Source organism: Triturus cristatus, chromosome 11, assembly GCF_964204655.1.
Source record: "Triturus cristatus chromosome 11, aTriCri1.1, whole genome shotgun sequence".
NCBI lineage: Eukaryota > Metazoa > Chordata > Amphibia > Caudata > Salamandridae > Triturus > Triturus cristatus.
Window position 1 is genome coordinate 655,820,538 of NC_140594.1, and position 12,426 is coordinate 655,832,963.

A 12,426-nucleotide genomic window follows, 5' to 3' on the forward strand; every position below is an offset into this window, starting at 1 on the left:
TTAAGCCAATGAATGGTAAGCAATGGGTGGGCTCCAAGCCCCTTTTAGTAAACAATATCTCTCACAAGCAACAGCACATAGATGAGACTACAAAAAGTAAAATAGTATAGGTGGCGTGAGTTATGGTGCTTGTTCTGTGTTTTGCATTCTATAAATGGTGAATTTCATTTTTGTTTCAGGATTAAAATCACTGAACCATAACTAACATTTCACAGTGTTTGTTTCACTATGTGTATACACACACACAAACACACACAAGGTCAAAGGCGAAGACGTTTGAAAAAGTCACCAAAACCATTAGATGGCTTTGCTGGTCCACAATACACGTGTTTTGCTGTGCTAAGAAGCACATTCTGACAAGAAGTGAGCGATATCTGAAATGACTGTCTGAAATATTCAGGTAATAAAGGATTCTGATTGCAATTAGAATGTTCAGGATTTGTTCACCTTCCTCGGACCAATTCCAACAGTGACTATCATTAGTTGGACTTTGTGTTTTCATTGTGTAAAAGCACATATGACAAATTAGCTCATAAGCAGCAAATCACACTGAAATCTGACCGCCGGTTGGACGAAATCCTTTAGAAGAGATGCCTAAAGATAGATTTGTTTGGGAAAAAAACATGACTCCTAACTAACTAAAAAGAGTTTGCTCCCACATGGGGGGGAAGGAATGCATCCACCTCTTCATAACCTTCCTCCATTCACCCTAGAACCTTTGATCAGCATATCATAAAATACAAAATATTATATTGACAGTTTTAATATTGTTCTTCTGGCGGTGGTGAGGTAATGAAAGGACCCCACATGATCAGTAGAGGGAGAGCGTGATAACTCTGATCATTCCAGACTGACCAGTCAACAGACTCTCATGTACAAAATTGACACTAAGCTATACACAGTGACACATGAACTTTTGTCAGTAGTTGACACTGTCATTAAACTGTGCATCCCCTTACCTTGGCTTTCTGCGGAAGATTCTCATGCTGCTTCAGGTCTCCGCCGTCTGAGCCTTAATGAACCATAGACATCAAGCAGACAATGCAAGCTGGTTCCAGCACCCTGCAGTTGCATATGAGAGAGAAAAACATCCACATTGCTTAATCTCACTATGGAATGGAGATAGTGAAAATCCATCTCTCTTACAGCTGGTATAGAGCAAGTGACAAAGAGGGAAATAGGTTAAGGGGGAAATCTACTAAACCCAAGCATCTCCAGACCAACCCACATGAGAAAGAGAGAAGGAAAAAGATTAAAAGTTAGAAAGAAAGGTGATGTGAGAAGGAGTAACAATGAATATGACAATCTTAGAGTAAAATAAAGAGATGGGGGTTGGGAAAGAAAAAGAGAAAACAAAGCAGGGGCGGCTGGGGAAACGTCAAAGTGGTTGTGTGTGAATACCTGCCTCACATGGCACCAAGCCAGCGAGTGAAACAAGTAAGTCTGACTTACTCCAAGGAAGGTTCCAGCCACTCCAAGAAACAGAGCCAAATGGCGTTTTTGTCAGCACAATTTCCACATACATTGGATAAAAAAAATCATCCTGTGGTCCTGAAAGGGCACCCAACAAATATACCACTATTGTTATAGTGTGCCATTCCCACAATAAGAAAACTGTAGACAAATAGTGCTGTTTTCAGCAAACATTTTTCCTAACAATTGGCTAAAGAGGTATGTTTAATACAGGGAAATTTGTTTTACGATCATTTTAGTAGAAGCAGTTTTATTCACTTCTACATTCCACTTGAAGTCACTTATCCATCCACCCACTTCCAGCAGATTCTCTTGCATGGCTGACAATTTACTTAGAAAGGGCACTGAGGAAAAATCAAAAGCCACGCACACCTCACAATCATGGACTACAGATATTAGAGAAGGAAACATCTTTAAGACTCTTGTAGCATGGTTAGCAATAATATAATTGAAAGCTTTTTTAATCTAAATGGTAAAAAAGACGTCATGAAATAAAACCCATAGAAGTATGCAGTATGAGACCTCTAATACTAAGGAATCAATATTACCAATACATTTTCCAATCTCAGCATGAAATATCATGCAAATGTTAGATTTACAAACATTTCAGAAACCATTATGTCGCCAAACATTAGCTTTCGGTATATGAACATGAAAATACACATATTTTGTTTTCAAATACGGACTTAGAATTGGGTATGAATAGGCTTTATTCCATTTTCGCCAAAAAACAGATGTTCATCTTTAGTAGATACGTATTTGGGAACAAACCACTGACCTGACACTTTCTTTACCATCATTATCAGCACCAGAGATACCCATCAAATAGACATACTTCCACAACTATTTTGGCAGAGCTATCCAGAATCATGTCATAAATGGGCCAGTTTGCAAAGATGGCCACCTTATATGTGAGGTACACCAGTGCGCCATGAATGGGCACAACTATTCGGGAATGCTCACAAAATGTCAAGGATAAGTACCATTAGGCCAGGGCAAACATTATGTCAACAAAAGCCACAAATATATCAAGAGTGCAGTCAAAATTTCAAGGAAAGGAACTTTCATATCATGGTCACAATTATGTCAGGGACAACCACAATGATGTCAAATGTGCCCACAATGCGTCCATAAGGTACCATTATGCTTTGGGCATCATTGTGCTGTGGAAGGCTACAAATATGTCTATCCTGAAATGTCAAAGAAGGAAATATTATGCCTAGGTCACCAATCTGCCAGATATAGCCACAATAATTTCCAGAATGCTAAGATTGAAATCTTCAATCTGACCTGTACCCCACCTTACCGCAGAAACTGATATGCAGTGTCAGCCAATCAGCAGAGGTGGATGAAGCCTAGGTGAGGTCTTTGTGCGTAGGCTGCAATATAAGGCAGAGTACACCACCTTTCAGGCATGTCATGATGTGGGCCGTTGTTCATAGGTGCTTTGCATGCAGAAGCATGGCTACAGCTCCAACGCCCTCCAGCTACACGCAGTGTGCATGTCAGAGGCAGACTCTTAGCTTGTTTATTGTGGGCATAAGTGGCAGATAAAAAATGACGGGCCACCACCCCTCAATTAGGGTATTAACAAACTGTGAGAGAAAGGGTGACAGGGAGTGTGTAAAGTAGAGAAAATGGGTGAGTAATAGCATAAAAGTACAAGAGAGGTGAAACGAAAGAGCACGGGAGAAAAGTGGTGAGTATTACATGATGAATGAGTAATAAGGGGAGAAGAAATAGGACGATGAAGAGAGTTATTGCTAAAGAGAGAGAAACGTCCAAAGAGTGAGCGGGAGAAGGATAGAGGAAAGGAGTTGTTTTGAGACATAAAGAACAGTTGTGTGTGTGAGAGTAACTGAAAGATAGAAATTCAAGCAAAAGTTAGATGATGAGAGAAAAAAGCTAAAATCTGTTAAGGGGAAAGTGAAGGATGGATAGAGCATAAGAGAAAGGAGTATGGGAAGGGAGGGGAGTGATTGGTGAGAGAAAGAAAGGGACAGGGTACAGAGAAGAAGTGAAGGAAAGGAGAAGATGCAAAAAGGAGCAATGAGTGGAAGGGGGTGGGAAGCAAGAGTAAGTGAACTAGAAAGAAAGAGAAAATGGAACAATACTTTAGTTTGTAATATTAATATTTGTTAAGTTGTTTTCCTTGGAATAATTAGAGATTGATAGTGTCAATTTCTGATTAAGGAAATTCACACACCTACAGACTTAATTCTGGTGAAAATGTTATGAAAAAATATGCAGGGGTGCATTCTGTTGGATTTAATTTTTCGCAATTGCACCCTGATATGCACAAAAAACTGGATACTTTGCAAGCTACTGGAAACATGAGATGATCTGAATAAAGTGATACCTTGTAAACAGAGGTGGTGCAACACATTTTCTTGCTTTAATACCACAACCCGCTCTCCACACAGATACATACCCCAAGTATTGCAGTTGCAAATCAGTTTCACACCTATCCTGAAGAAATGAGAGATAGAAATCACCACAGAAGAACAGAAACACAGAACAGGCACATTACAATATATTATAATCACTACCCCAAGAAAGCTTTCAAAATGTCAAGGCATATGCCTGGAATGGAGAAGAACATGAGATCTTAAAGCTTTACACTGAGGAAAGACTGTGAGAGTCACCTTATGGGACTCCTGTCTTTTTTTGTTAATAACAAGACTAGACATCTGAGCTCATTTAAGACCACAGATGCCTGCACAGTAACACATTTCTTTATATTTTGTTCTACATATAAAATAAATATATAAAATTAATGTGTATTCATTTTTAACTTAAACTATTTGTAATAATGTATTACAAAAAACGAATAAACTAAATATGCCCCATACTTTAACATAGGGAGATCTCCACCTCGACTGCAGAGTCTCCCTGTTGCAAAGTACAGATAAAAGTAAAAAAGTTGATTTAACTCAATACAAATAGTAAAAATATTTTTATTTTGAAAGTTTATGTAAATTAATTTTACATAATTTATTTAAAATATGGAGCAAAATAAAAGTTGGTACAGCATTCTTAACCGATTTTGTGAATTAAATCTTCTATTCATTTAAATATATTAAATGAAATAACAAATATTTTCCTTAAATTTAAATTAAAAATCAAATTCCCACCTAACGTAAAAAAAGGTTTTCATTATGCATCGGTATTATTTATTGTTGGACATTATGCCAACAAGGGAAAACAAACATACAACAAATATGTTACATTTTGAAAAACAAATACTGTACTAAATTATAAAATAATCATAACTTATACAATACTTGGTACCTTAATTCCTCGAAAAACACAACTATCAATATGGCCCCAAATAAGCAATCATTTCACACTATTCATAAAACATCCAGAGATAATGTCAGTTTACAATACAGATTCCTTAAAAGTGTTTTGGTTCCTTGGAAAATTAGTATATATACTACGTGGCTTAGTCCTCCATAAGCACAGTTACTGCCTCCACCTCTGTGTTCTAAAATGTCTATGTATGGAGCGGAAAAATAAACAGACATCAGCCTGATAGTTATCTGATTCAGGCAATAGAAAATATTATATTTAGACAAGATAAAGTTGGTAATAGACAGCGGAAAAGTGCAAAGTGTCCAGATAATTACCAACTATGTTATTGAAATTTCTGTACATCCTCTGTCTCAGCCCCATAGTGATACCATTCTGGCAACTGAGGATATTTAGAGTAGCTGCTACTATAGTACTGGGCAAAAATGGTTACATACTGAAGTATAGTGCAACATGGCCAACTAACTAAAAACCTTAACTAGATAGGCATTCGATTCTAGAGCCATCTCAATTTCTATGTAGGTTTAACTGGTAATGGTGAAGAGCAACTTGACCCACTAAATAGAAAAGGCGGGGCCGGCATCGGACACGCCAATAATATGGCTGTGCTGCCGGCCCCCGATGACCGGGGAGGCGGGCCTGTTGCGCACAGCAGTGACGCGACAGGCGCGCCTCCACCCTCATTGGACAAAGGCTAGAGGTCGTGACCCGGAGGTGAAAGGAATCACTTCCAGGTCACGCAAGTGGCCAGCTCCCCAGGGTGGCCAGAACCGGTCAGGAGCTAGTGGTAGCCATAAAAGGCTGGGGAGCAGAGGAATCTTCCTCCTTGCTTTCTGCGCTCCCCAGCCTGTAGTGCAACCTCGCTAGGAGGCTGCAATTTAATTTCCTCCACTTTATCAGCTTACCACTCATCCTCTATCTCTTTTTGCATACTTTCAATAACAATTTCTAGGTATTTCCCCAGTGCATAACACACACAAATATGATCACATGTCATAATGGATATCATCAAGTCCTGTAAGCGAAGAATCTTTGATTTTCTGAGAATTGACAATAACAATCTATTTCTCTCCAGGACAAAAGCTGTGCCAAATACAAAATGCTCTGCGTGAGCAGGTGGCAGTTTACAGTCTCTATAGAACGGATAGTCAGTAATATATGCATTCCCATTTCCCTTAGCATTACTCTGCCTCTATTTTATAAAAGCATGCACTTGTCCAAGTTCTAACTTCAACATCAATCTTGTTATTTACCTTGGTTTTAAGTCTCTTAAGTAAAGCTGAAAGTGACCTCTAAAGTCTGTGTACCACAATTCCACTAAGTTGCTTCCACTACGACAGGTATTATGCATTAATAATTATTGAAAGTGATGTATACAACTAATTAAAAGTAATTTAATTAAATTTTTTTAAAACACTAAGTTACATTAATTAATTAATTTAAAAAGTTGTTAAACTATTTTACAACTAAATAATAAATATCTTTTTTGCCGCTAGATTGTATTTACTTTGAACAATTCTATGTAATTTAATTTAAAGTAACATTATTTCATAAGGTTTTAAGTCCCTAGCACCATTATTTTCCACAAGATGGTGTTGTCGTACCTGTAGTTGGTAATGTGTGATGCTGGTCTTTTTCCACATCTGAGCTGGAGTAATTTACTATTGTTTTGACTCCCTTTTGGCTGTAGTAAGTTTAGAAGTGAAATTTGTGAACAGCAATGTGTTAACTATGTTGTGGGTGGCTGCATGTGTCTTCCTAAACCCTTCCCGACACCTCCCTATACCCTTCCGTACTCCTCCCTAAACTCCTCTCATTTAGTAGCAAGTATGCCCGATTTTCCATCCACTCCTCCGGTCCATCTCACATTTACTACTAAGAGGCCGATTCAGATGTCAATCGGACCAGAGTCCATCTGACATCAGTTAGGAACTGGAACCAAACGACCTCCTGTCGTCGGTTCCAGCCCAGCAAGTAGGATGCAACCGAACCCTGTTCGGTCACAATCCCATTCTTTTCAATGGGAGCATGCATTCCGAATGGAATGCATGCTCTCATTGCATAGAGCAGAGGTGCAGTTCAACCCTGCACCCCGTGGCAAGCACCTCAAGGTGCCTGCTACCGGGTGCAGGGATCAACAGGGGGGCACCAAAGGTGCCCCTTAGGCTGCCATCCGGCAGCTTTGCACCCATGGGGGCCTTGCTGGGGGCCTCCAAAGACAGAGTCCCAAAGCCTCTCTGTGCCGGAAAGGACGGCACAAAAAGGGCTGTGGGAATCTTTCATCGGAATCCCTCGGCCACAAAGAACCGCCCAAGGGATTGATGGAGGGTTTTCGAATGGCAGCCGGGTTCTCCGAGCCCGTCGGAGGCCATTCAGAAATCCAGTTTCGATTTATTTCCTATCAATGTGTGTTTGCTATGTTTTTCTTGAGATCATCGCTGAGAAATCGTTCAAAAAAACAGGAGTTCCAATTTATTTCTATCTTCATTTTGGTTTTTTTAAATACTTCACATCAGTTTATTACGTAGTCCTGAGTTGGAAATTAAATATTGCCATTACTTAAATTGTGTCATCACTCCGCAACTTAAAAAAAAAATGTTCTGTCTCTTTATTTCCTTTCCCCCAATACACTGTTACCTCAGTGTACCTTGCAACCCAGTTCAACCAGTGGGTCACAAGTTCATAACACATTCTAGAAGGAACATGCTGCTTCCAAATAAGATACAGCAGGTGTGTTTTACTCCGCAGATTCAAAAGCATATCAATGTCTGTATTACATTTCTTTTATTAAACAACAGCCAATAATAAGACTTCTTGCAAAGGCGTCCAACACACTAGCTAATTTTATTCACTTTCATGCTGACAGCACCCAATGAAATATATCTTTTGAAAAAACACTTCTATTTAACTGCTTTTTATTTGGAAAACTACCTTATTCAGCTCCAGCCTTTTCCTCACTGCTATTGCTCCTTCACTTAAAAAATCGTAGAGTATGGATTGTGGGGCATAGCTATATCTATTGGGCTAAAGAGGCCTAAAAAAAGAGAGGTATTGACAGAGATTTGGGTTTCTAAATGTGCATATTACTTGTTTTGGCCGATGAGGGTTAAAGTTTCATCAGTTGTTGGCTTTGGTTAAATCCATTATGGATTCCGAAGCTCCTCACCTCATAATTGTGCACTGTGGTGGCAATGACCTAGGAACATTAACTGAGGTAGGGCTGGAAATCCTAATGAAGGAAACATGTGCAGTACTGATGTAGCTTGTTCCTCACACTGTCTTGGTGTACTCTAATATATGCCAACAACAGAAATGGAAGTGGTCAAATCAATTCTGTCCACAGATTGACAAAGCCAGGAAACATGTTAATAAAACTGTTTCTGCATTCCTCAGAGAGCATCACATGGGCTGTATCTATAACAACAATCAGCGTTTTGACATGCATGGAATTTATGAAAATGATGGAGTGCACTCTACAGATGAAGGCAACAGGGTATTTCTAACTAACCTGAAACTCTGCATCAACTCTTATGTGTATCAGCCATATACACACAACCAATGCAACAGCTTTGGACAGAGCCACCCTAGGACCTGAAATATTGTGAAGTTTTTTTTCTAAAGAGTTTCTTTTTCCTTTAGTTTTGGGGGATTTTTGTTATGATGTTGCGATCCCTGCGAACACGTCACAAGAACAGAAAACACAAGCAGACATTCAATGGCCACCAACACAACCAAAAATAATATGTAAAAAAATCCATTCTGAACATTGCACTACACATATTACTATATACATACTTCTTCCAAAGCATGTTTAAGCCCATATTTTTGTACTAAGTTTCTAAAACTATCTTTTAGACCTATTTTCCATTTTCATGGTTATTCGGGATGTTGCGATGACGTCGTTAACCGTGACGATCGCACCTTTTTCATAAGGTGAAAACACTTACATGCACGCACATTACAGTATTTTACACTGTAGAGGTTTATTACTGTATACTTCAAACTCATGTTTTTCTACTGTATTTCTAGAACAACCATCTCTAAAACCTATTTTCTGTTTTTACAGTGACTCCAGAGATCACAAGGATGTCGCTCAGCACAATCCCCGCGTTACGGCTTGAAAGCGGAAAGCAAATTCAGGATTTCAATAGCCATCACCACATTAAAAAAATTATAACTATATAATTGATTCTAACCACTTCAGTAGATAACTCACTATACAAATAACTCTATAAAAACATTATCAGTATCTCAATATCTCCATAAGAATGCATATTAAGGATTCACGAATATTCGCAGCAACATCATTAGTTGCGACATCCCTGTGACGGTACATGGGGGTCGTGCTGGCAGTCACAGTGTATTCGCAAATATTGCGCATGATTAAATAAACTTAATTTTGGGCACATAAATTGTGTCACTAATACCTCCAATTCTCAACCATGGGGTCAGAGTATCTTCACCCTGACCCCTTATGTGGGCTTTCACACACATTTTCAGCCCCGGGAACCGTTCCCGCTGGATGAAATGGTGGCAGCAACTTTCTATTCAGGTTGCGGCCAGCCACTTAGAGTATTCCCCTTGGCATGTGCATTCATGATTAATCGCAAAACCTCTGTGAAATATTCGTGGCCAGAGATATCACTATCATTTTTGGCTTAAATTTTTCAAAAACTACAGACAGATTTACACCAAATAAGCAAAAGGCACTTCCTTGAACCAACATCTACCACCCTGCCAAATTTGGTGTATGTCCGTTCAGCGGCTTGGACTGTAGAGGTGGCTAAAGCTTCCTACGGGAATTAACATTACAAACGCAACCTTATTTCGTGCCCCAAATTCTCGGTCCCCACTGCATGGATAACCCCCAAGCCTTTCCAATCAATAGTACCCACCGCGACACTTTTTTGGCAAAATATCATGTAGACTGGTCAAACGACACCAAAGTTATCGCCAAGTCAAAAAATGTCTTTCCTTAGGAAATTAGGTCCTAACTATAACTACATATACTATAACCAGTATTTTCCCTCTTTTTATTGGCAATCTCGCTTAGGTAAATAGCAAGGCGTTCTGGGACTGGAAGTCTATGTTGTTCCACCCAAGTGGGCTGCTGACATCCCGCAGTGGCAAAGTTCTTTACGTAATTGAATTCACCTTAAAGTCCCCTTCCCCAGTGCTCACAATCGCCTCCTGCTCCGCATCCTGCGGTCTCGATAAACAGCATCGGATCCGCTCAATTACGCGTCGGTGTCATCTCAAGACCTGGCCTGGCCGCATTCATGAACAGAAGAGGTTGCGCCTAGGCGTGACACACCCGCAGGCAGGCAAATCAAGATCAGGGAAGGACTTCCAGAAAACCACACCTCAGCCGTCCCTGATGCGTTTCGGGCGTGACGCCCTTCCTCATTGGTAGACTGCAACACAGATGACCAACACACACGCCTCCCAGTATTTTCCCTCTTTTTTTTTGCAATCTCGCTCAGGTGAGTAAGTAGCAAGGCATTCTGGGACTGTAAGTTTATGTTATTCCACTCAAGTGGGCTGCTAACATCCCACAGTGGCAACGTTTTTTACGTTATTGGATTCACCTTAAAGCCCCCTTTCCCAGTGCTCACAATCTCCTCCTGCTCCGCATCCCACTGTCTCAATAAACAGCAGTGGATCCACTCAATTACGCGGCGGTGTCATCTCATGACCTGGCCTCGCCGTATTCATGAAAAGAAAAGGTTGCCCCTAGGCAAGACGCACCCACAGGCAGGCAAATCAAGATCAGGGAAGGTCTTTTAGAAAACCACACCTCAGCCGTTCCTGACGTGTTTCGGGCTTGACGCCCTTCCTCATAGGTAGACTGCTACACAAATGATCAACACACAAGGCTCCCAGTATTTTCCCTCTTTTTACTTGCAATATTGCTCAGGTGAGTAAGTAGCAAGGCATTCTTGGACTGATTCTATGTTAATCCACCCAAGTGGGCTGCTGACATCCAGCAGTGGCAAAGTTCTTTACGTAATTGGATTCACCTTTAAGTCCCCTTCCCCAGACTCACAATCGCCTATTGCTCCGCAACCTGCTGTCTCGATAAACAGCAGCGGATCCGCTCAATTACATGGCGGTGTCATCTCACGACCTGGCCTGGCCGTATTCATGAAAAGAAAAGGTTGCCCCTAGGCAGGCAAATCAAGATCAGGGAAAGTCTTTCAGAAAACCACCCCGTCAGTCGTTCCTGACACGTTTCGGGAATGATGCCCTTCCTCATAGGTAGACTGCAACACAGATGACCAAACACAAGGATCCCAGTATTTTCCCTCTTTTTATTTGCAATCTTGCTCAGGTGACTAAGTAGCAAAGCTATTCTGGGACTGGAGGTCTATGTTATTCCAACCAAATGGGCTGCTGACATCCCGCAGTGGCAAAGTTCTTTACGTAATTTGATTCAGCTTAAAGTCCCCTTCCCCAGACTCACAATCGCCTCCTGCTCCACATCCCACTGTCTCGATAATCAGCAGCGGATCTGCCCAATTACGAAGTGGTGTCATCTCACGACCTTACCCGGCCGTATTCATGAAAAGAAGACGCCCCTAGAAGAGACTCACCCGCAGGCAGGCAAATCAAGATCAGGGAAGGTCTTATGGAAAACCACACCCAGCATCAAGAATATCAGAGATAATTTCGACCACAGTCTCCAGGTGGCAACATGGGTTTGTACCTGAGTGTGATACTTCGGATCATGTCTGCAGGGTTATTGCTCTCATGGACTGGGCGCAGGGCACCAATACATCTATAGCAATCACCCTGTTGGATGCTGAAAAAGCATTTGACAGGGTGGCCTGGCCCTATCTTTGGGATATGCTCTCTTTGAAGGGGTTTGGTCCTACTATGATCTTGGCTTTGAAAGCCTTGTATAAATCCCCTATGTCCTGTATTAAAATTGGGGCAAACTCGTCTGCCCTGTTTCCTATTTATCTGGGGACTAGACAGGGCTGTCCAGCCTCACCATTACTTTTTGACATTTATATTGATCTTTTTCTTAAAGAGCTGAATCAAACTGAGGATATATCCCCAGTTTTGGTTGCGGAAATAAATTATAGAGCTTTAGCTTATGCTGATGACGTGGTGGTGATCACTACATATATTGTAAGAGCTATCCCAAAGGTGGAAGAATTGGCAACCAAGTTCGGTGTATTCTCTGGGTATAAACTCAATATGTCCAAAAAGCAAATTCTTTTGGTGGGGCAGAATCCCCCGTCTCATTCCTCGGCTTAGTTCAATATCGTCCCTGTGGCAACATATTTGGGTATTAAGATCACTACTCCAGTCTCTGCTATCCCGGAACTCAATTATAAATCAGTTCTAAAAAAGGCTAACTCTACGTTGGAGCGTATTAATCATTTGCATTTGTCTTTATATGGGAGGAATAACGTGTTGAAAATGCTAATTCTCCCTAAATTTATGAACCTATTTCGATCTGTGCCTCTAGAATTTCCTCTTACTTTTTTTAAAGAACTTGAGAGAATGGCAGCTAGATTCCTGTGGGGTTACAAACGTCAACGTAGAGCTTATAAGAAGATGATTGTTCCTAAGGATAGGGGTGGGTGGAGCACACCACACTTTTTGTTCTATTATTTAGTATCTGTTTTACAG

The 12,426-nt window shown here is 40.7% G+C and overlaps 1 protein-coding gene across 10 annotated transcripts in view; it reads right to left on the reverse strand.

The window, feature by feature from the left end:
- The window catches only part of LOC146785255 (galactose-3-O-sulfotransferase 2-like), a 306,791-nt gene that overhangs the window by 149,075 nt on the left and 145,290 nt on the right, over window positions 1-12,426 (reverse strand). For 4 of the 10 annotated variants that reach the window (XM_085634195.1, XM_085634192.1, XM_085634189.1 and 1 more), the window contains exons 2-3: window positions 3,905-3,937; window positions 960-1,062 (exon numbers count right to left, since the gene is read on the reverse strand). In XM_085634195.1, the coding sequence (XP_085490321.1) occupies window positions 960-985 (26 nt within the window). In that variant the 5' untranslated portion in view covers window positions 986-1,062; window positions 3,905-3,937. Of the gene's footprint in view, window positions 1-959; window positions 1,063-3,904; window positions 3,943-12,426 lie in introns of all 10 variants that reach the window. The other 6 variants (XM_085634196.1, XM_085634194.1, XM_085634188.1 and 3 more) reach the window with 2 other exon arrangements.